This window comes from Cervus elaphus, chromosome 4, assembly GCF_910594005.1.
Source record: "Cervus elaphus chromosome 4, mCerEla1.1, whole genome shotgun sequence".
Classification (NCBI taxonomy): domain Eukaryota; kingdom Metazoa; phylum Chordata; class Mammalia; order Artiodactyla; family Cervidae; genus Cervus; species Cervus elaphus.
This window is the reverse complement of record NC_057818.1, coordinates 23,281,043-23,305,855: the sequence shown is the minus strand read 5'-3', so window position 1 is coordinate 23,305,855 and position 24,813 is coordinate 23,281,043. Positions and strand designations below refer to the sequence as shown.

Sequence of the window (24,813 nt, the reverse complement as noted above, 5' to 3'; positions counted from 1 at the left end):
GCAGGAGACGCAAGAGACGTGGGTTCGACCCCTGGGTCAGGAAGATCACCTGGACAGGGAAATAGCAACCCACTCCAGTATTCTTGACTGGACAGTTTCACGGACAGAAAAGCCTGGCGGGCTACAGTCCCATGGGATCGCAAAGAGTTGGACCCGACTAAGCCACTGAGCACTCACCACAGTTTTACAGATGAGGAAACAGAGGCACAGAGGAGCTAAGTTACTTAAAGCAAGTGATGGAGCAGGATTCAATTCTGGGATTTCCCTCTAAAGTCTCACACTCTAAACCACTGTGAAAGAAAAGTGAAAGTGTTAGTCACTCAGTCGCGTCTGATTCTGTGCGAACCCTTGGACTGTAGCCCACCAGGCTCCTCTGTCCATTGGATTCTCCGACAAGAATACGGGAGTAGGTTGCCATTCCCTTCTCCAGGGGATCTTCCGGAGTCAGGGATTGAACCCAGTCTCCCACACTGCAGGTGGATTCTTTACCGTCTGAACCACGAGGGAAGCCTGTACTGTGACTAAATGGGCAAAGGTGGGGTGTGGCAGAAAGGAAAATATATTCTCATCTAAAGTGGCAGCCACTATTCAGCTCTAGTTAGTGAAATGCAAGCCCAGTGTGGCCAGACAGTCTAGTTTTTCAAGACAGCCTGCCATCCAGACTTTCATGTGAAATCTCTCGGATGGAAAATAATTCAGAAACTTTCAAACATAGTTCATTTGGGTCAAATAGAACAACTTTATAGGCAGGATGAATATGTAAGTTGTAAATTTGTGATCTCCTGTGCCCCCCATCTTTCCTCAAAAATATACAAGCCAAAAAATGCATATTCTGAATCTGCATATTCTGCAGTCCATGGGGTCGCAGAGACACTACTGAGCGACTGAACAACTGAATCTAATCATAAGGAAGTATTAGATACACAAGAATGCAGAGACATTCTACAAAACAAATAGCCTGCACTCATCATAAAGGTCACTGTCTTACTCATCATAAATGTCAATGTCTTTAAAGACAAAAAAAGGTTGAGGAAGCAATTTAAAGGAGATTAAAGGAGACCAGATTAAAGAAGATTAAAAGAGACCAGAAACATAACAATTAAAGGTAACATATGACCCTGGATTGAAACCTGGACCAGGAAAACGAAAATGCTATAAAAGATACTATTAGGACAATTAGCAAAATTTAAATATGGACTTTGGGCTAAATAAGAGTATTTGATCAGTTAACTTTTCTGAAATTGACAATCAGCTATGTTTATATATAAGAAAGCATCTTAGGAAATACATGCTTAGGAAATTCATGGGTAAAGAGGATTGATGTCACCAATTTACTCTGTAATGGTTCATAAAAAAAAAATAATCGTTCATGTATTTATATATAGGGAAAGAATGAGAGCTGTGAAGCACATGTAACAAGATGTGAGCAAATCTGCATGATAAGGCCGTGAGGGCTCTTTGTTCTACTCCTGCAGCTCTTCTATAAATTTTAAATCATTTCAAAATAATAAATTATATCATCTGGGAAAAAAACACACAAAAATACGGGGGCAGCCTTATATCAGAAAAAGGTTCTTGAGGCAACCCTCAATCAAAGCCATACTTACTGGGTCCCTGGCACTATGGCCAAACCTAATCAGGAAAGGGCAACCTATTCTAGTTTTCTTGCCTGAAAAACCCCATGAACAGAGAAGCGGGCTACAGTCCATGACATCGCAAAGAGTGGGACACAACTGAGTGGCTGAGCACGATTCTAACTCAGCTTTTCAGATACTGAGCTGAACTACCCTGCTGTATGCCTTATTTTAACAATTCATTTTAAAAATTCATGAATATACTTTGGCACCCTCTCCTGTTGTTAACACAAATTAAACAGATGTCATCATAAAAAGCTATTTACTCCAACCTTTTTATTCACCCTCCAGACAAGGGAACGATACAAACGTCTATGACATAAGCGATCACAAGAAAATGTAATCTATTTCAGAGAGAAAAGGAAAACCAAAAGCAATTACCCATCATGGGGGTAAAAAGTTTAAAAAGCAAACAAGAAATCTTTGTGACCTTAGGATAGGCAGAGACTTCATAGATATGACACAAAAAGCAAGAATCATAAAAAGAAATATCGATAAATTGGATCTTTATCAAAATTGAACAATGTTGCTCTTCAAAAGAACATTACATAAAGAAGGGACACAGTATTCACAATACAAATCTCTAACAAAGGACTGATATCTAGAAAATACAAATAACTCATAACACTTAATATTAAGAGCACAAACCAACCAAAAAAAAAAAAGAGCAAAAGATCTGAACAGACGCTTCACCAAAGAAGATTTATACCTGGTCAACCTACACACAAGAAGCAGCTTCACATCGCTGGACATCAGAAAAAGGAAAAGTAAAACTGCTCTGAGATACCACTTCACACCTGCTTTCATAAAGACAGTGACAGGTGATGACAAGGATGTTAAGAACTGTAACCTTCAAACAGGAATACTAAATGACGTGTCCACCTTGGAAATCCATTTAGGCTGCTGTAACAAAATACCATAGACTGGGTGGCTTATCAACAGCAGAAATTTATTGTTCATGGTCTGAAGGCTGGAAGTCCAAGATCTGGGTACCAGCATGGTCTGGTTCTGGTAAAGACCCTCTTCCAGTTTCAGACACCCAACTTAATCATGTATCCTCACATGGCAGACAGGGCAAGGGAGCTCTCTCAGGCCTCTTGTAGAAGGGGACACTAATTCCATTCCTAACTACCTAATCATCTCCAAAAGGCCCTACCTCCTAATACCACCACCTTGGGGGTTAGAATTTCAATAATAAGAGAATTTGGGGGGAACACAAGCATTCAGACCATAACAAACAGTACAGCCAGTTTCTTAAAATGTTAAACACAGATTTACCATGCTGCTGCTGCTAAGTCACTTCAGTCGTGTCCGACTGTGTGCGACCCCATAGACGGCAGCCCCCCAGGCTCCCCCATCCTTGGGATTCTCCAGGCAAGAACACTGGAGTGGGTTGCCATTTCCTTCTCCAATGCATGAAAGTGAAAAGTGAAAGTGAAGTCGCTCAGTCATGTCCGACTCTTAGCGACCCCATGGACTGCAGCCTACCAGGCTCCTCCATCCATAGGATTTGCTAGGCAAGAGTACTGGAGTGGGTTGCCATTGCCTTCTCCGCCAATTTACCATATGACCTAGCAATTTCACTCCTAGATCTCTATCTAAGAGAAATGAAAATATAGGTATATATAAAAAGTAGAACACAGATGTTCATAGCAGCATTATTTGTAATATCCAAATAGTGGAAACGACCCAAATATCCATCAACAGGGGAAGGGATTAAACCAACTGTGATACATTCAGACACTGGAGTATTACATTATTCAGTAACAAAGAGGAATAAAGTATTGATACATGTTACAAGACGGAAAAAGCTTTTCAAAGAGATATTCATTCTCATTAGTCATCACTAAAATGAAAATTAAAACCACAATGAGATACCACCCACCACACACCCACTAGAAGGCCTAAAATTTAAACAGACAATACCAAGTATTGGTGAAGATAGGAGGCAACCAGAGCTCTCATACACAGCTGATGGAAATGTCAAATGGTGCAGCAGGTTTGAATAACACGCCCAAAAAGATATGTCCAAGTCTTAACCACTGGTGCCTGTAAATGTGATCTTATTTGGAAAAAGGGTCTTTGCATATGGAATTAAGTTAAGGACCTTGAGGATCATGAAATTAAGATCATCCTGGATTTAGGGGAGGCCCTCACTGCAATGACTGGTGTCCTTACAAGAGAAAAGACACAGAGAAATGAGACAGAAAAACACAAAGAAGGCAGTCACGGGGAAGACGAGAGCAGAGATTGGAGTTACACTGCCCAAGCCAAGGAATGTCTAGTCACCAGAAGCTGGCAGACTCAAGGAAGGATTCTCCCCTAGAGCAGAGCCATCAGGGGTACTACGGACCCCTTGATTTCAAACATATCTCTAGAACAATGAGAGAATACATTTTTGTTGTGTTAAGACAGCAAGGCTGGAATTTCCCTGAAGTTCTTTCTAGTGGTTAAGACTTTGCCTTCCAATGTAGAAGGTGTGGGTTTGATCCCTGGTTGGGGAGCTAAAATCTCCTATAACCTGTGGCAAAAAAAAAAAAAAAAAAAAAAAACAAGAAACATAAAATAGAAGCAGTATTGTAACAAATACAATAAAGACTTTAAAAGTGGTCCATGTTAAAAAAAAAAAAAAAAAGGAACCTTTTTTTTAAAAAAGGGACATTGTGGTAACTTGTACCAGCAGTCCTGAGAAACTAGTACAAATGGGAGAATCACTTTGGAAAATTGTTGAGCTGTTTCTCATAAAATTAAACACAGAACTACTACAGGACTCACCAAGCGGACTCCTGGTGTTCATCCAAAAGAAATGAAAACTCAGACTCACACATGAATGGCCAGAGCCACTTCCTTCATAATAGTCCAGAAACAATCCAAATGTTCAGCAACACACGAATGAATAAACAAATGTGCCAGAGCCACACTGTACACAGTCAGCAATAAAATGGAATAATAGGCTATTGATACAGGCTTTCCCTGGTGGCTTAGGGGTAAAGAACCCACCTGCCAAGCAGGAGACACAGGTTCAATCCCTGGGTCAGGAAGATCCCCTGGAGAAGGAAATGGCAACTCACTCCAGCATTCTTGCCTGGAGAATCCCACGGACAGAGTCCCATGGATTGTGGGCTACAGTACGTAGGGTCACAAAGAGTTGGACACAACTTAGTGACTAAATACACAGTAGTGATACAGGCAACGACATGCATTAATCTCAAAAATCATGCTGACTGAAAGCAGACAGACTCAATAACACACACAGTATATGTCCATCTATACGAAATTCTAGATAATACAGACTTCATCTACAGTGCTAGAAAAACTACTAGTGGTTGCTTGCGAGCCAAGGTGGGGGAAGAGATTGACTGCAAATCAGCAAGAGGAAATTGTTGGCAGGGATCGAAATGTTCTCTGTTATCAACTGTGGTGGTGGTTTCACAGGTGTAAACATCTGTCAAAACTCATCAAATCGTGCACTATAAATGGGTGCTATTTATGGTACAGAAAGTACACCTCAAAAAGTGGATTAGAAAAAGAGAAAATAATTTATGATTAAATGAACATTTTCTATTTAAGATTTAAAACTTGCTTTCCTATACTTTGCTCTAACGAGTAATATTTCTCAAATAACTTTTAAATAAAGATCAGAGGAATTTTTAAAAGTAAACAGGCGGACAACTTGCTCTATCATTTCAACATGTTTTACAAGCAGAAAATGAAAAAAAGCTTTGGAATGAGAAGACCTTGCTCTGGGCCCTAGTTTCACATAGCAACCAGGTGACCTTGGGCAAGTTTTAACTTCTACAAGCCTCGGTTTCAACATCCATCAGATGTCAATGACACTAACAGCTACCTTACAGGCAACAGTTCAGGTTTTAAAAGAGTAAAAGCTCCTTTGCGCAAGGATTCTATCTTAGCCAAAATCAGAATCCCAGTGTCTGGCAAATGTGCTGTGCTGTGCTTGGTCGCTCAGTCACGTCCAACTCTTTGCAACACTATGGTCTGTAGCCGCCAGGTTCCCCTGTCCATGAGGATTCTCCAGGCAAGAATATGGGAATGGGTTGCCATGCCCTCCTCCAGGGGATCTTCCCAACCCAGGGATCAAACCCAGGTCTCCTGCATTGCAGGCGGATTGTTTAGTCACCAGGGAAGCCCAGGAATACTGGGGGAGGTAGCCTATCCCTTCTCCAGGGGAACCTCCCAACCCAAGAATCGAACCAGGGTCTCCTGCATTCCAAGGGGATTCCTTACCAGCTGAGCTACCCGGGAAGCCCGTCAGGCAAATAATAGGTGCTAAATAAATCTTTACAAAAGACATGAGTAACTTTCAGTGTAAACCAAAAGGTAAGAAAGACATCATGCACAATACCACTGTGTGACATTTGTTTCTTTGAACTATTGTAGATGAATGCAGAAGGATCTTTCTCCTTTGCACCTATCTTTACAGGCTTCCCTGGTGGCTCAGTGGTAAAGTATCTGCCAGCCAATGCAGGAGACGCTGGTTCCATCCCTGGGTCGGGAAGATCCCCTGGAGAAGGAAATGACAGCCCACTCCAGTATTCTTACCTGGGAAATTCCATGGACAGAGGAGCCTGGCAGGCTACAGTCCATGGGGTCACAAGGAGTCAGACACGACTTAGCGACTAAACAACAACTTTAAATACTGCCTTATCACATACAGGTTCAAGCATGAAAACTTCAGAACTCTAAAGAAACTTTGCTATAACTCAGATCACGGTGGTGGTGGTGGTTTAGTCACTCAGTCCTGTCTGATTCTTTGTGACCCCATGGACTGCAAACCACCAGGCTCCTGTGTCCATGGGACTTTCCAGGCAAGAACACTGAAGTGGGTTGCCATTTCCGTCTCCAGGGGATCTTCCCAACCCAGGAATCAAACCCACATCTTCTGCATTGCAGGCATTCTTTACCACTGAGCCACCAGCAAAGCCCTAACTCAGGTCATAATACAGTATATTTTATATCTTAAATCCATAGAGGTACTGCCCTAAGACAAAGTGAGTTCACTTGAGGACTCCAAATTCTGACAGCATAAACAGCGTCTGTTTCATTCATCAATGGCCCTCACTTCCAATAATTGCCTGATACAGAGTGAGCAACAAAGAGCATGTATAAAGGCCCTGAATATTCATTGGAAGGACTGATGCTGAAGCTTAACCTCCAATACTCTGGCCACCTGATGCAAACAGCCAACTCATTGGAAAAGACCCTGATGGTGGGAAAGGCTGAAGGCAGGAGAAGGGACGGAAGACAGAGGACAAGATGGCTGGATGGCATCATTGATTCAGTGAACATGAATTCGCGCAAACTCCGGGAGATGGTGAAGGACAGGCAAGTCTGGAGTGCTACAGTCCACAGGATCACAGAGTCAGGCATGACTTATTGACTGAACAACAACAACAACAAAAGACCCTGTAATCAGATAAAGCAGAGGAAACAAGGTCTTCTAAGAAGGCCAACATGGTTGATGGGCAGGGAGTAGAGAGGGGTCACATCCATTGAGGCTGTGGATGATGCGAGTAGAGTTTACACTATGCAAAACATTGTAGGTCATGTGAGTTTTCTTTTTATCCTAAGAGCAACAGAAAGCCATGAAAGATTTTTTTTTTTTTTTTTTTTGGCCATGCCACCCAGCTTGCAGGATCTTAGTTTCCCCACTGGGGATCAAACTCAAGTCATCACAGGAGCCCCATTGGGCCACCAAGGAATTCCGTGAAGGATTTTTAAACAGCTGGTTGACAGAGGAGCTAAGAAGGAAAGGGCCATGTTACATTTGCATTTTGAAAAGCTCACACACTACAGTGTGAAGAAGTGTCTTTTGTGGAAGGTGGGACAAAAGGAGAGCAAGGAGTGATTGGATGCATAAGTGAATATAGACCAATATGGAGATCACTGGAACAGTCCATTGAAGAGGTAATGGTAGCCTGGTCCAAGGTAGTGAAGATGGAAAAAAGAGATTACCAATATTTTTAGACAAATTGATAGGACTTGATTTGGGGAATGAGAGAAACACTCAACTCTTCTGAGCCTCAAGTCTTCATATGTAAATCAGGACTCTTGATATTCCACCTGTATAAAATCTATCTTGCAGTCTGCTGTGATAAGAATACGAAATAATATAAATATTATGGAACCGCTGAGTCTGATGCGTAATAAATGCTAAAAAAAGAAAATTCCATTACAATTATTATTGTCATCCCTTGGAACAACTGCTACAGCGTGAAGCCCCCAAAGTAGAAAACGGTATTGTAGTTAAAACTCTACATCCGCTGTGCGGAAGACACAGAACAGACAACTGTTTCAAATACACACATCTGATCGCACAAATTATCTCACCTCACCCGATCTCAATCCACAGAAATCATTACCGAAGAGGGAAGCACAACTGATATGATCACAAGCATCTAAGAGTCCGGTAAACTGAGGCACAAGGGTAGCTACAAACTTAACCAAGGAATGAAGTGCAGAAGCAGGACAAGGAAATGGGTGTCTTAATTCTCATGTGAGTCGATCCACTAGGACTAGGCCTGCATCCCGAGCAGCACGTACTCAAAACCCCCAAAGTCTCTGGCTCCCTTGCTGACAAGGCCTTGTAACCCCTTCCCTTAAGACCGTGGGTCCGCTTGCCATCCAAGCAAGTCCTTCCGGTTCCCAGACCCCAGCTACAAGTGCACGAAAGATCCCAGACTCGGGTGAGCCCGAAATACCTTAGCTTCGCGCTCTCGTTCCTCGGCCGTCGGGGTCCGCTTCATGCTGCCGATATAGCCGCCTTCGCCACTGCTAACCGCGTAGATTCCTAGCCCTGGACCCCGCCTCCTCCATGTAGTTTTCTTGGCATCCTGCTCCCGCCTGGCGCCATTCTCGCTCGGAAAGGAGAGAACTACCACTCCCAGGACGCACCGCGGTAAGGCCGGAATGCGCCTCGGGGTTGGAAGCTAGAGAATTTCCCAGGTCCGACAGCTGGGCAAGCGTAGTCCGCTGCTCAGCGAGCGGGCCGGCGAGGGCCCGAAAAGAACTACAATTCCCAGAAGACAACGGTGCCTGCCATGTTTTTCCCGTGCTCCTCTGGGCCGGCCGCCTGACATGCCGTCGGCGCTATAGCAACGGTAGCTAGCGGCTGGGAGAGAGTGACGGTGAGTACACCCGGGGAGCAGAGGGGTGCAGGTAGCCGACCCTCTACCTCTAGCACGGGCCGGGGTCCTGGGGTCTGCTCTACCTCCTGGAGAAGGCCTTGGCGTTCTGCTCACGTGAAGAGCAGCCCAGCACGAGACACCTCACCTACTCAGGCCTGAATCACAGCCCGCCCATTAGCCCGACTCCCAGCATCTGTTTGAAATTTTCTATCCCAGCTCTGAACCTTAGTTGTTGAGGGGTGAGGCTAAGTACAGTGCTTATCCAGGTCCTTCTTCACGCAGAAGGTCACCTGCAAGTAGTTCTCTCATTGCCTCAGTAGATACGAATTTGAGCAAACTCGGGAAAATAGTGGAGGACAGATAGAGTAGCGTGGAGAGCTGCAGTCGATGGGGTCGCGAAGAGTCCGACACGACTTAGCGACTGAACAACAACAAGGAGTTGATTGGGAAACTCCTAAGCCTCCCAAGTAACTTATTTGCTTAATTATTTACAATTACTTGTTTATCGTGAGTACCCCATAGCCTATGAACTGCGTGACGGTGGAGACTTTATTTACTCTTTAGTCTCAGTACCAAGTATTCATTTATTCATTCCATAAACATGAATACTGGCGTCCACCCTGTGTCCTGAGGCACTGTTCTCTACCAGCTAGAAACAGGACCGATGCGGGTCTCGAGATGCTTCTACTTTATTAGTGTGGAGGAAGTAACAATAAAGATAGTGCAAGTGCCCGTCGCTCTGTCGTGTCCGCCTCTTTGCGACCCCATGGACTGTAACCCGCCTGACTCCTCCATCCATGGAATTTTCCAGGCAAGAATACTGGAGTGGGTTGCCATTTCTTTCTCCAGGGGATCTTCCCGACCAGGGATCAAACACGGGTCTCCCGCATTGCCGGCAGACTCTTTACCGTCTGAGCCACCAGGGAAGACCAATGAAGATAGTAAATAGCAGTAAATATGATCATCTTTGGCTTCCCAGGTGGCGCTAGTGGTAAAGAACCCACCTGCCAATGCAAGTAGGCAGAAGAGATGCGGGTTCGATCCCTGGGTCCGGAAGATCGCCTGGAGGATGGCACAGCAACCCACTCCAGTATTTTTGCCAGGAGCATCCCATGGACAGAGGAGCCTGGCAGGCTGCAGTCCATAGGGCCGGACAGAGTTGTATGGGACTGAAACGACTTCCTTTGCACACGTGATAATCTCAAGTACAGATGATGGCTGTAAAAAATAAACAGTGCTGAAGTTGGAAGAGTACAGTAGCATAGGATGCTAAGGGAAGGCTTCTCAGAAAAAAAATGATGTTTGAGCTGAGCCCCAAAGAATGAGGAGCCAGCTAGTGCAAAGACTTTGAGCAAGGCAAGGGTGCCATGGATTTGAAGAATCTAGAGAACAGTGAGTGGCACATAGTGAACCAGGAATGATTGTATGAAACGGTTGGGGAGGCATTACAACATCATGCATTATTTCTCAACCTTGGCGTTATTAACATTTGGGGCCAGATAATTCTTTTTTGTGGTTCCTGTACACTATAGTAGGATCCAGTGCCTGATGATCTGAGGTGGATCTGATGCAATAATAATAGAAATATAAAGTGCAGAGTAAGTGTAACACATTTGAATCATCCTGAAACTATCCTTCCCACCCTGGTCCGTGGAAAAATTGTTTTCCACGAAACCGGTCCCTGGTGCCAAAAAAGGTTGGGGACCTCTGCGATATTTACCATCAATTCTGACTTCTAGATGCCAGTAACACCACCTGCCTGCTTCCCAGTTGTGACCATCAAAAATAGGGCCAAACAGATACTTCATAGATGTGTGACCTTGGGCAAGTTCCCTAAGCTGTGTCTTGGTTTCTTCATTTGTAAAGTAGGACACATTTGAGTAACAACCTCAAGAGTGCCTGGCACATCTTACTAAGCATTCAATTAATGTTAACACCATCACCTTCATTATTGTTATTATTATAAAAGCCACCATAATTCTACTGTGGAAAAGTTATCATTTTCATAGTTGTCCTGTGTTTAAACTTCTTGATAATTTGGTTCCTAAATTGTCGTCTCCTATAGGAGTGTTTCCGAAAGAAGTAGATGATCTCCCAGGCATATGTCTTTAGTTGTTTACGTCACAGTAAAAACTCAATGGTCTGCAACGTTGATAAGTTATAATAAAAGTTATTAACCCTGTCTCTAAAAGATGATGCGTATACACATAATGCATACAAGATTTTGGAAACCACCTCTAACCCCAGACCCTGAAGCCCCAAGGACTCCATTCATTCATTCAACAACTATTTAATGAATGCCAGCTATGTGCCCAGCTCTGTCCCAGCCTTTGAGAATACAGAGGTGAATGAGACAAATCGCTCTATTCTCTCAGACTGTATTCTAGGACCAATGTGCTAGAGATTGGGAACCTCTGCCTTAGGCCATCTTCACTGGTTCTTTGCTTTACTAAACATTGTGTGAACGACTCACATCCACATATAAAACTAAGTTACTATGATGCATCTCTGTAAAGAACAGAAACTGTAAAAATGCCAGAATTAGCTGATCAGCATGTACGTGGATGTAGGCAGCCCTGGGACTTAGGCTTCATGGCAACAAAAGACACAACAAAAACACATCCAGCTGGTGAATTTATGAAACCTCTTTCTCAGGAAACTACCAACTCCTTTGTGCATCAAGCTGAAGATTAGTATTCAAGTGACATTAACATCCCAGGCAAATGTGTTAAATGCCTTTAATTTACCATCTCATGTACCTTTAAAATAACTCTGTGAGAAGAGGTGTTGTTTTCTCCTCTTTTAAGATTAAATTGCTTTCTCCACATGATTATGACTTGACCAGCCAGTAAGTAATAGAACAACCATTTGAATCAAGTTCCTGACTGAAGTGTTTTCATACCTGCTTTCTTTTGGGGAGCAGAGAAAGGGATGTAGGATGGAGAAGAGGTCTTAAATTTGGGGAAGGTTTTGTTTTTTTTTCTCCCAAACAGAGGAAGAAGAAGAAGGAAGAATGATAATCTTACCTCATTTCCTCAGCAAACTATAGGAAATATACTGTTGAAAGGCACACCGGCTCCGTGATTGAATGTAGTATTACTTTTAAAATAGATGCTTTCATCTTCTTCAAGCAGCACATGTGGGCAATAAGATGTCCATTAAAGTTCTAGTGCCTTATTCATTTTATTCGGTTCATTCCATTGCATAGTTAATGTTACAACTTGGAAAGATTTTATTTGAATTTTCTCTTCTCCACAGATAGGCAATGTCTGGTCCAGCTGATGAGACTGCAGGAGACCTACCTGTGAAAGATATAGGTCTAAATCTCTTTGGCATGGAAGGGTTGCAAGGTATGGCCAGCTGTTATATATTACAGTTATGAACTTTGATCAGTAACTTCTTTACTTTTAAAGTATTTCTGATATTCATACAAACAAAGCCATTTAAGGAACTATATAGCTCTTGATTGGACTAAACAAGAAGATGGAGAATTTAGAACAACATATGGTATTTTACTGCATGCATCAATTATCAACAGCTCATAGAAAATGTAAAATCCCCCTCTGTTCTGATAAAGAATTGTTATAAATCATCTTCTTAAAATTCCACACATCAGTAGAATCTACACAGAGAGTACCAAGCCTCCAAAGTGAATTGCCTGGTTTAAATCACATTCACCATTAAAATGTTTCTTTATGCTTAAGTTTTATATGGGAGGAAATGCCATATTTAAAAAATTTTGCCTTTCAAGTAGAGTATCTCTAAATGGTTTGTTTATCCAAGAGATATTGACTTTGTTTTATCAAATTAATACACATTAAAGGTTTTCTTTGTCCTTTTATCACTTAGTGGTTGCTATGGAGCTAAAAAGCACTTTCAAATTGAAAAAGAAATGTACTGCTTTAAGGAACAATTTAGAGGGTAGAGCTGTGTTTGTGTTTGCGTGTAGAGTATGTCAGCCATGCTGGTATGCCACAGCATTTGTCACTGAGAAGCCTAGGATGCAAAATAGATTCCACTAAGTCTTCTTTACAGGCTTGTTAAAGTGTTACAGGTAGCCACCTTGAAGTACTAAAGAAAGGTGGTCAAAATATTACTCATTGAAAAAAATAAATTTGTACAGCTTTTATTGTTAAAGTTAAAAGACTGTATCAGCTTTGCTTTAGATCTTTAGTGGAATATCGGGGATTCAAATACAAAGAAATTTTAAGCATGCAAGGCTATTTTTTAGTGTTTGATACCCTAAGTTCAATTCTTGCCCTCAGTAACCTCCTCATAGGGCTTTAATCTTTGTCCATTTGTTCTTTGTTTCTCGTGGAGGACTGTTGAAAATTGACCAGCTTCACAGGAAAATATCAAATTTAAGCATATGTAAAAGAAATATCATACACACCTGCTAAAAGGTATAAAAGTTATTTTAAAATATGTGATAGCTTATAAATGATTTGTGAAGGTTTTTGTTTGTTTGGTTTTGCAGATTTTATGGTTTATTTTCTATAACTCAACACCCATAACTCAGAAAAATATCTTAATCATATTGTTTTTCTTATAACTCTTACCTTTGCAAAGAAAGAAATACTTCCAGATACCCTTTAGTTTAGTTTTTTTCCAACATTCAGCATACCAATTGAAAAGTCTTTATTGAATCAGAGCTCTGTCTTATACTCTTAAAGACGGTTATTTGAATACATTTTTGAATGGAAACTATTGTTACTCAAATCCTTAATATTGCATATAAAGTATTAATAGCAAAGATTTTTGTTCTTAGGTCCAGTCAGTGACATGAGCAATGCTATAACATTTTCTAAAGCATCAGAGATTATGTTGCTGTCAACAGTTATTGTTTTTAGAGGCTCTTTTAAGGAATCCTACTGTTAATTACCTTGGCGTTTTTGCAGAAACTTCAACAACACGGACAATGAAGTCTCGCCAAGCAGTGTCACGTATCAGTCGTGAGGAACTGGAAGACAGATTCTTGCGTTTGCATGATGAGAACATTTCACTTAAACAGCATGCCCGCAAGCAAGAGGATAAAATTAAAAGGTTATGATAAAAAGCTTTTAGCTTTTCTTTTTTCCTGACTCTGTGAAGTTTGGAGGATATGCTTTTCTATAAACTTATTTGAAAACCCCACCTTGAATCTTTTTTGGAGCAAGCCAGTTTGTAAATAAATACAATTTTAAAAATGGAAAATCTTACAAACTAGTATAATAAACCAAAAAGATTATGAGTTTTTATTATGTCTGAAATTACCATTTGAAAGAAAGAGCTAATAGCTGTGAGTGCCATGAATGTATCATATCTCTAAGTAACTTTTGTTTTAATATTTATAGCTTAATAAGCAAATGACCAAAACATCTGTTCTCTAAACATCCTGATTTGAAATGAAAGTTTATAAAAGTAATTAGCTATTCTAACTTGTTAGAATGCATGTTCCTTTAAGATTTGGGGTTTACTAAGGAAAAACATCACTATCTGGAACATATTTTACTTTGCTTGGATTAATCTAGAATCTATATTTATTTCAAAGAGTCTACTGTTTCTGAAGAAACTGTCACTTTTGTATGCACAGTTTCTATTTCTTAAGAATAAATATCTTTCATTCTTTCTTGTTCAGGAACACTTGCTGTTTTCTGAATGTGTGACTTAAAGTTCATTCTCATGTGTGAGCATGGACAGATCTGTATTCATGTTCTAGATCCAATGGAAAGGTGAGACAGTGATCAAAGAAGGAAGATAGACTTTATTTTTTTCTGCTTGGAACTTAGCCTCTAGAGGAACTTAGCCTCTGAACTGACTTCTAGTCAGTTTCTACTCTGTGGACTTTGTTTTAATGACCCACTGACCTGCTTTGTGCAGAGCTTTTACTTTGAGTTGGTTTTTGAGTCATGATGATGGCTTTTTGCAAGACATGTGACTCACTTGCCTGATTGTTTTCTTGAGCAGTAACATAGCCATCACCCCGTCTAAATGAGGCATTTAGTCTGTGACTGCTTAACAGTTTTTTTCTTTGTAAACCTAATTGGTCAGTAAAAGAATTAAATTCACAACCTTGACCTCATTAGTAATTTGTCCTAGCTAGAAAGTAGAAAACAACTTAATAATGAGCTACGTAGTTTAATGGAAAAAGCACTGTGCTAGGAGTCAAGTTGTGTGCATCTGTTCTTTTATCTCTCTGCCGCTCGCCTGTGGCTTGTTCAAGCCACTGAACCCCCAGGGAGTTTATTTTACTCAGCTCTGAGAATATTGATCCAATGACCATTATAACCCAAAGTTCTAATTTCCTTCTCGATTTCACACCACTGACACTACGTAGATACATGTATAGAACTTTATCCTTAAGATATAATTAGATTCACTTACTTTAGAATAAATGAAGATTTGAAAAACTACCTTTCTAAAGAAGTACTCAAACTTTACCTGATCAGTTATTTCATTAATAGAAAATAATCAAATGAATATTGTTGCTATCACCGGACAAAGAGAGGCAATCTTTCCTTTCTTGGCAAAGCTTCCTTCAATATCTTTGGAGGAATTGTAAGCCTCTCTATGGGTGTACACCTCTTGCCTTAAAAACTGGAGTTGTTTACTTTTCTCTAGATGTTGACTGCTTTTTCACATTAAATCTGTTTCTTTCTTTTGAACGTAATCTCTATCTCTGTGTGAAAGTCTTTGTGTAACAGAAGATTCAGGTATTAGGTTGATGTGTCATTTAAGTGGCCACCATCTCTCTATGGCAGCTGCCTTTGGTGAGGCTAAGGGTCCGAGAGGGCTGGCTAGCACTCATGGCTCTGTTGGGTTGCAATACCTGCCCAAACTTCCCAATGATATATCCTTCTCAGGATTAGGTGGAAAAGGGACTAATCCATTGATTATTTTACTAGGGTGTTTGTGGTACTCTTGGATCTTGGTTTTTATTATCCTATATCCCTTATAAAGCATGTTTAATGGATGTGCCTCAAGGGAAAGAGAAAACAATCTTAACTGATTATGTTATGCATAGCTCTCCCCCAGGCCACATGCTGTAGGCCGAGTAGCCAGAAGTGTAGATAGACATGTATTACTACCGCTTTACAGAGCACTCCGCTCAGGGCAGCAAAAGGTTGTACTATGACATCCCAAAGCTATTAAGGGGTTTTTTTTTAATTTCACTTTTGTTCTCTTAAGTAAAAGCTTCTGTCCATAACCAGGCTAAAATAAAGCAAAACTCCGTTTAAAGAAAAATGAAGTGTGTTTTTATTTTCAATCTCCTGTCTGGGTCTTTATAAAAATAGATTCACTATAAACTAGAATCAGCTATTGAAGATGTGCGACCAATTTTGTAAAGTCTTGAACTTGTGTCTCTCATCAAAGCCACCTTTTCTTTCTTGTACTGCCAAGATTTTTCCATTCACTGTCAAGCATGTTTTCTGTACTTGTATATTACATCACCCCCATGTGCCCTTTCTGTCTTTTGTTCTGTCTAACCAGTTTTTATCAAAACTTAAAAGAATCAAAGGTATAAACTCCTGAGATGTCAAACGCACGGTGTATGTCTAAATTTAAAAGCAACATTGAAATAATATTTTTTTGTGTCTAATTATTTTCTACCGTTAAACAGGCATGTTGCTGGAGCACTGAGCAACATTTAATGGTGCATTTGGGTTTCTTTTTAATTTCTCATTGGGCTTTTAATATGTATCTATGCATTCTAACATTTTTATATTTGTAATATACCTTAATCCCAGAGAAACTGAAAACAGTATATCACCTAAATGCTGCATAGTCTTAATACACTTTTGAAAAGTTTTAACTCACTGTGGCTTGCAGATATAACCCACCACATCCACAATCTGTAGCTACATTTAAGTGCATACAGCATTCCTACATAAGGTCATGCGTTAAAAATTGCATTTGAGGAACATATGGAGTAAATATGTGTCCTCTCTTTACTAACCTTAAATGATAAGCCTTAGGAAACTGTTATTTGTCAGTGCTATAAAGCAGATTGTTGCCCAGTGGTTTCAATTATCATCAAAGGATTCTTCACAGGCAGTAATAGTTACATCAAAACCTGAAATTTATTATTCAGGTTCTGCACTGAAGTCTTCACAGTGATTATGTTCCTTTCAACAGAATGCATTTTATGCTGACTTCTCACATTCCTTTTCATCTTTTTATTATTTCCCTAGAATGGCCACCAAGTTAATACGGCTAGTTAATGACAAGAAAAGATATGAACAGGTTGGTGGCGGCCCCAAGCGGTTGGGAAGAGATGTGGAAATGGAAGAAATGATTGAGCAGTTGCAAGAGAAAGTTCATGAGCTTGAAAGACAAAATGAAGTCCTCAAAAGCAGACTAATTTCAACCAAGCAGCAACTTCAGATCCAGGGTCACAGGCACACTCCGTATAGTTATGTGCAGTCTCGTGTTAACACCGGGCGTAGAAGAATGAATGAAAATGCAGGCTTACAGGAATGCCCCAGGAAAGGTAAACTAAAGCTTACATTAAATCTAAATTAATAGGTTGTTTTACATTCACATACATACATACATGCACACACACACACAGTTTTATTTCTACATTATTCATGTTTTTAAGCATCTTTCAAAAGAGAAAAAAATTGTTTTTCTGATTTTTTGATAAAATCACATTAACATGAAGGTCATTTTATATAAGAATCACTAGATCATGCTCAAATTTGTCTAGTAAAACATTGAACATAAGTATTCATCCTAACAGGGAAAAGCAGCTTATACAAAATTACGTAAAATACAGGTTTAGTTGAGTTTTAGTTGGTTTTTATAGTCAGTGATGAAAATCGCATTGACTCAGGCAAATGGAGAAACCACTAGTTTGCTTATATGGTCACACTGTTGTTCTGAATGATCACACTTAAGTTCTTTGTCCAAAGGCCTTCCATACATTTTACAGAATTATTTAAATTTTTCTCATCATGGGAGGCAGCTTGAGCATGGAATGTGCACATAACTAGGGGTTTAAAAAGTTGTGTCCTTGGTGACCTTGGACAAGTCTTCTAGTGATTCTGAACTTGAGTTTTCTTTGCATGTAGAATAAAAGGATGTAAACAAGTGACCGTAAAAGTCTCTTCCAACTCCAAAAAATCATCATTGGTCAATCACTCTCCTTATGTTGAAAATGAATCACCTAAAACCTACCCAGCTTACAATGCAATTCAGTTGCATATAGAAGACTCAGTAATATACACAGAACCTACATATTTCTAATAAAAATTGCTCTCTCCACCCACAGACTTTATTTTTAATGAAGCAAAAAGTCAATAACTATTTTAATTTTTTTTCATTACAACTACCAGGGAAGGAAATAGAATTTTAGTTCTAATTCATCTTTGTTTGGAATGTGCTTCACGTAAAGACCAAACATTTTTAGGGAAATAAAAAATCATGTAAAACTTTCATTTCAATTCATTGAGGGAATAAAAAACACCATCTGAACAGAAAAAGAGAAAAATTTGTCCTATTTTTTTTCTGCAAGCCAAAATGTGAACACTATCTGTTCCCTAGACAGGGTTCCTTTGAAGTCAATAAGGCCTCCATGCAGGCAGGAGGCAGCTGCTGGATGAAAGGGCTTGGCTACTCCGAGCTATGTGAACTTGGCAATAGGCTTTGAATATAATCAAAGTAATCATAATGAATTATAAATCAAAAATACATTCGTCTGCTAATTAGCTGTTTACATCAAGAGAACACTTGACTTCCCGGAGCCTCATTTTCCCCATCTGTAAAATGGAGTGATAATACCAGATTAGAAGAAAGGTCAGGAGATGGTAGGTCTCCCATGATTTTTTTACCTTTAAATAGTCATTTATCCTCTCTGAACCTTAGTTTTGTCACCTGTGACTTGGGAAAGATGATCCCTATGATCTGTTTGTACTAAATAAAGACAATGCCCAAATATTGGGTTAGCATGACAAGGTATTAGTGCTATGAATTGCTGTCTAAATTGTTTGATAGAAGTGTCTCCTTAGAGAAGAGCCTTGAAGAACAGAAGAACAGAAGAGACTTGAAAATGTTACTCATATAGACTAAAATTTTCTTTGTATTCACTTTATTTACCAAAAGCTAATCATTTAATTATTCTATAAGTGTGAAGTAACTTTTATAACTAAAAGAATGTCTCTTTTTTTTAACAATGGGATTAGGTTTATAAAAATTACATATAATTATTTTTATAAGCAAAATTGTATTTAAAACATTTAGCAACAAAATGTTTTATTTGGAATCTTATTAATGATCTCAACTTACCTTTGTTGAAATATGGATTTTCTTATTAAGGTAAAACAAAATAGGGGAAACATTTTTACTTATGTTCACAGTATCTATGAGTCACACAAATAAGGGTAAGGTTCAGAACATAAAGTCAAATGGTGTGAATGAGTAATTTAGAAATCAAAAAACCTTTATCAAAAATACTAAAAAATAAAAATAAATCATGGTTTTGAAAACTTTTTCCTTCATACCTCAGGTTATATTGTAAAGACCTAAATTTCAAACATTGGTTCTTTCAGAATTTACTTCAGAAGTTCTAGATCTAAGTTGAATAAAAGTATTTCTGGGTAATTTGGTTTATAGTAGAATTTGTTGAATGAGCAGTGCTTGGTGCTGTGCTTTGTTTAATGCCAGATGGTGGCTGAGATCTAACAGTTCCTCTGGCAATGTATGTCTAATTCTCTGTACTGTAGAGCCCGCATCTCTCAGTACGGAAGAGACTTACTTATGTTACAGATTTCTTTACGATAGCAAATCAAGGGTCCTTCTTTTCTAACTTCACTTGTATGATCCTATTAATTTATTTTTAGGTATTAAATTCCAAGATACAGATGTAGCAGAAACTGTGCAACCCATGCCTACAAAATATGGCAACAGTTTACTCAAAGAAGCCAGAGGAGAAATAAGAAATTTGTATGTATGCTTTATGTGATCACTTTAGACCACTGTATATTGATCATGTCTCTTTTGATCCCTCCCTCTCCTTTTTTTTAAACAAAATTGGTTTATATACAAAAAATTTCCTCCAGCTAAATATGTGAGTCAAGAACAAGTATTTCATAACATGCTTGCAGTACAATGAGGAAAATGAATATCTTAACCAACTGCATCAATGGAAGCATATATAGAGAGAATAGTTCTCTTTATTATAATTTCCCCCTCAAAGGAATGGCATAAAGGCCAGTCATTTAGAATAGCATAAGCTTTAGAGGCAACATTTTCATTCTCAGAAGAATTACAGGTAGTTTTTTTTTTTTCTTTTTTTTTTTTAGATCATGAATTAATTAGCCTTTCTGTGGTTTAAAAAAAGAATTGGAGGGAGTGGCTTAAAAGTTTGAAGCTATCAAATACATATGGATTTCAGATTTTGTTTCACTGTGATTCTACGGTACTTCATTCTTCATCATACTATGGTTTCAAAAAAGTTACTTCTGCCACATTTAGCTTACTTTTCTGTTAATGAAAGCCTCATGGTAATCTCAGTGTCTGTAAGTCACACAAATAAAGATAAGAATCTACCTTATCTACAGTACAGGTCTTCACCTGGATCATCAAAAAGTCACAATTCTAAATGAGAGAAAATATGAGACAAAGAATATCATATTTTAGATAGCTGCTTAAGAATAATATGGGCTTAATTTTTTTCTTTTGAATATTTTAAATACCAATTACAGTAATGATTGCCTGTGAATGAAACTAAAAGACTAGCCTAACCTTGTTACCTGTTAGCAGAAAAGCCAGGGTTCAAACCAGTGCTGAGGCTCAGTACACTGGGATGCTGCCAGACCTGGTAGAGAGAAAATATAAACCAAAGACCACTAAGTTATGTTTTGCAAATTTCTTGCCTTCTCTCTATGAAGCATTAATTTGGGTGGTATAGGCAAGTGTGCATATAAAAGAACAAAGGTGCATAAATTATCTGAAGATGACCAGATCATAGAGTGTATAGTAAGTAACCAATAAATACTATGTTGAATTGAACTGCAGTTTAACCCATTGCCTACGACATTATCTAATATAAAGCAGTACCTTGAATTCTTTCATTTTGTTGTTGTTGTTTAGTCGCTAAGTCATGTCAGACTCTTTGTTACTCGCTGAACTGTAGCCCACCAGCTTCCTCTGCCCTTGGGATTTCCCAGGCAAGAACACTGCAGTGGGTTGCCATTTTCTACTCCTGGGGATCTTTCCGAACCAGGGATCGAACCCTCATCTCCTGCATTGGCAGACAGATTCTTTACTGCTGAGCCACCAGGGAAGCCCTTGAATTCTTCCATATGTACTCCCAAATCATCAGATTTAATCTGCTACTATTTCACTATGTTCAGAAGCAGTTAAGCTAAAATTTTTAACTTTTGCTTACCCTTTACTATGAAGCACTTTCTTTGTACTGATCTTAAATCCTGCAGATTTTGCCTCAAACTACAAATTCTTGTAAAGATTCTTTATTTCAGAGAAAATGTTATTGAGTCACAGAGAGGCCAGATAGAAGAGTTAGAGCACTTGGCGGAGATCCTGAAAACTCAGTTGAGGAGAAAAGAAAATGAAATGGAGTTATCTCTTCTTCAGCTTCGAGAACAGCAGGCTACAGATCAAAGGTATGTTAAAATAGAAATAGCACTTTGATAAGGTCAAAATTAGTTTAAAATATTTTATCATGTGCCATAGAAGGATAAGTCTAGTCTATTTAAAAAATCATGTTGTTACTTAGCATTCTTCATATAAGCCCGCTCCAGACCTACTGTTATCAACAGCTCAAGTCTAATGGCATTTTTCCCTAACCTACTCTGCCTCACCTTGTTCCCTTTGCTCATTTACCAAGCCCGTAGGAAGCTCCAAGACCATTTGATTGTACCTCCCAAGAAAAATATGTGGGACAAGGACTCAGCTGTTAGCATACCTTGTAAATAAGCCCAACCTTGTTCAAGCTTCTTTCCCACCTGTGAAAGGTAGTCAATTCTGTAGTGCAGTACCCGTTTTCTCCATCCCATAAGATGTTACCTCTCCTACATTCAGAGTTTGCATTGAATTATGCTGGTCATTATGGTGACACTGGGGCCCTTCAGTAGTCTCCTTGCTGCCCCTGCATGTTTTTTTTAACAAGTATTTATTTATGGCTGCACTGGGTGTTTGTTGCTGTGGTGTGTGGGCTTCTCACTGCAGTGGCTTCTCTTGTTGCCACTGGCTCTAGGATGTGTAGGCACATCCTAGGATGCGAGGAGCACAGGCTCTAGGGTGTCTCTGCTTCAGTTGTTCAGCAAACGGACTTAGCTGCCTATGGAATCTTCCCAGACCAGGGATCAAACCCGTGTCCCCTGCACTTGCGGGTGGATTCTTAGCCAGTGGACCACCGGGGAAGTCCTGCCTCTTCATTTTTGATGTTGGATATTATGTAGAGTTTTCTTTCCCATCCTCTTTTGTCATTTGTTGGTTTCTAATACGTCTTCTCATTTTTGTGCTTCCATGCTGTTCTTCCAATAAGACTGTACCTTTTTACTGTATTCTTTCTTGGATTATTTTCTTCCTTTTGGCCGTTTTCTTTTTTGTTTGGAACAAGCATATCCAAAGGCAGAAAGAGTAATATATTGAAATATCATGTGCTCATCATTCAGCGTTAACAGTTATCAACATGTTAACCTGTCTTGCTTTATCTTTCCTCCACCTTCACGCTCTTTAATTAATTAGCCCATATCAAATATCATGTCCTCACGCCTGTGTATACTTTAGTATATTTGCTCTGTCTGATAAGGAATTTTAAACGTAATCACCATGCCATTATCACACCTAACAAAATTAACAGCAATTCCTTGACACCATCTAATAACTATTTTATATTCCAGCCTCTCTGAAGGTGACTTCTTGCTCTTTGTTTGAGTGAGTATCCAAATGAGATCTACACATTGCATATGACTATTAGATCTTTTTTGTTTCTTCTATTTCTCTATGTTTTTTTTAAACCAGTCCTAGATTCTCTGTTTAGTTTTCCCCTTACCAAGTGATACCATGCTTATGTGACTAGGTTCTTGAAAAACCAAGCGTGATTTTCCACTTTTTCATTTCAGAATCAGAGTTTAATTCTCTTTTCACAAACTAACCTCACATGGTAATATTTGAAAAAGCTAAGATACATAATAGATTTGTTTTTTAAAAAAATAAAGTGGACCTTTTATTTCAGAGATTTAAAAGATTAATATTATCTCTACTAATTTCTATTCCTAAAAAGTTATGTGTAAAATTATGTAATGAAATTCTATATGTTGACATTTCTATACCCTTCAAAGTGCAGAGCAAAAAAAAAATGAATATTTTTGAGAATTATATTTGTATTAGGGAATGTGATTTGAACCCTGGCCTTGAACCAGGGTTTTAAATACCTGGGAATTACCCATGTTCCCCCTAAGAATAAATTTAGCCTTCTTGGAAAACCAAGAAATAGTTCCTTGTGAAGAACAGTGCTAAAGACCCCCAACACTGAATATGGTGATTTTAATGAATTGCCAACAGCTGTATTTAAATATTATCTGAATATAAAAACTGCATTAGTCCAAGCCCAAGCTTGGAGCCATTCCTCAACAGCTGAACACAAGGTTATCAAACTACTTTCTCAGTTGCATGCCTGCTCAGTCACTAAGTCATGTTTGCAACCCCATGGACTATATATAGCCCGCCAGGCTCCTCTATCCATGGAGTTCTCCAGGCAGGAATATTGGAGTGGATAGCCATTTCCTTCTCCAGGGGATCTTCCCAAACCAGGGATTGAACCCATGTCTCCTGCATTGCAGGCGGGTTCTTTACCTCTGAGTCACCAGGAAATCCCAATGTCTTGTATTTCTTAAATTCCCAAAGGGTAAGACTGACCCTATGTTGGCTGTTCCCCCTTCCAAAGGGATATGATCATCTGAGAACTAGTGTTTAGTGTTAAATGAAAGGGAAATCCAAGAGTTCTTCAGTCCTAGGACTAGATAACAGCAGAACTAGAGTAACAGACAGGTCTGCATATTTTCCAGTATACACGTTGCTGGCAGGAGACATCAGCATATACACAGAGAAAAGTTTTCCTTACAAAGTAAACTAAGGCTTTCTTTAGGGGATTGTATTATTCATCCCGATTTTTTGTCACTTAATGTGAAGGATAGAGAAAGTATTACAGTTAGAGAAACTTTTGTTGCAGAGACCAAAGAAAGCAAGCAACTTACACCCTACCTCACAGATTTTATAAATTGAAAATTACTGGTTATTTGCTTAGAAGGAAGGGTACCTATGAATAACATATTGCTTCTTGAGATACAGTTGTTGAAAACTGAAGAAATGACTTCAAATAAGGGCCTTCAAGTCTTTTTTTTTTCTTATATGTTTACACATAGCTCAGAATTTTATGTGTAACAGCAATTTTTTTGAGACTAATGGAAAACTGTTGAAAAATGTTGGGGAGAATATAAGACTTGGTATAATTTACTGTAGAGAAAAATCACAAAATGGAAAACATATTTAAACTTCTCTTTCACGGGTACATTATTTCAGATTTGAAATTCTAGAAGTCTGATCTGAATGTTGGACTCCTTGTTCTCAAACATGAACCTAAAGTAGTTGTAATCTTCAGAGTGTGGTGCCTGATATTTATGGCAAAGAGCCTTTTCATAGAATATTACAGAAACTCTTCGTAGTATGTGTTTAATAGACCAGTTTGGTTTGGCATCAGCTTGACATAAACTTTTGGTTATCCAAAGCCCTTAATTGCTTTGAAGTAAAAGCCCAGTACTGCTCTTTTTTATTAAAATCATGTTTTTTCCTGTTATTGTGGTCTATTTTGGAAGACTGAGTTGTGATTTTTGCATATGTTCTACATAATGCCTCATTAGCAAAAAATCTTGTATCATTTACAAGTAGCCTGAATGTCTGTGTTGTTTTGAACAAAAATCCATATTAAAATTTAAATAATATAAAAATGCATATTTTCTGCTTATTAAAAAGGCAGTCTTAAATTAAATGCAAAGCAGTAACCAGTGAACACATGTACATGAACATTA

At 39.0% G+C, this 24,813-nt stretch overlaps 2 protein-coding genes across 4 annotated transcripts in view; one reads left to right on the top strand and one right to left on the bottom strand.

Moving 5' to 3' along the window:
* Nucleotides 1–8,564, bottom strand: part of FTO (FTO alpha-ketoglutarate dependent dioxygenase) — a 422,003-nt gene extending 413,439 nt beyond the window's left edge. The window contains exon 1 of the mRNA XM_043898487.1: nt 8,354–8,564. Coding sequence (XP_043754422.1) covers nt 8,354–8,398 — 45 coding nt within the window. The 5' untranslated portion in view covers nt 8,399–8,564. The remainder of the gene's footprint in view (nt 1–8,353) is intronic.
* Nucleotides 8,565–8,683: 119 nt separating this feature from the next.
* The window catches only part of RPGRIP1L (RPGRIP1 like), a 98,300-nt gene continuing 82,170 nt past the window's right edge, over nt 8,684–24,813 (top strand). For all 3 annotated transcript variants that reach the window (XM_043898483.1, XM_043898485.1, XM_043898486.1), the window contains exons 1-6: nt 8,684–8,779; nt 12,038–12,129; nt 13,678–13,822; nt 16,951–17,249; nt 19,600–19,702; nt 21,241–21,384. In XM_043898483.1, the coding sequence (XP_043754418.1) occupies nt 12,045–12,129; nt 13,678–13,822; nt 16,951–17,249; nt 19,600–19,702; nt 21,241–21,384 (776 nt within the window). In that variant the 5' untranslated portion in view covers nt 8,684–8,779; nt 12,038–12,044. The remainder of the gene's footprint in view (nt 8,780–12,037; nt 12,130–13,677; nt 13,823–16,950; nt 17,250–19,599; nt 19,703–21,240; nt 21,385–24,813) is intronic.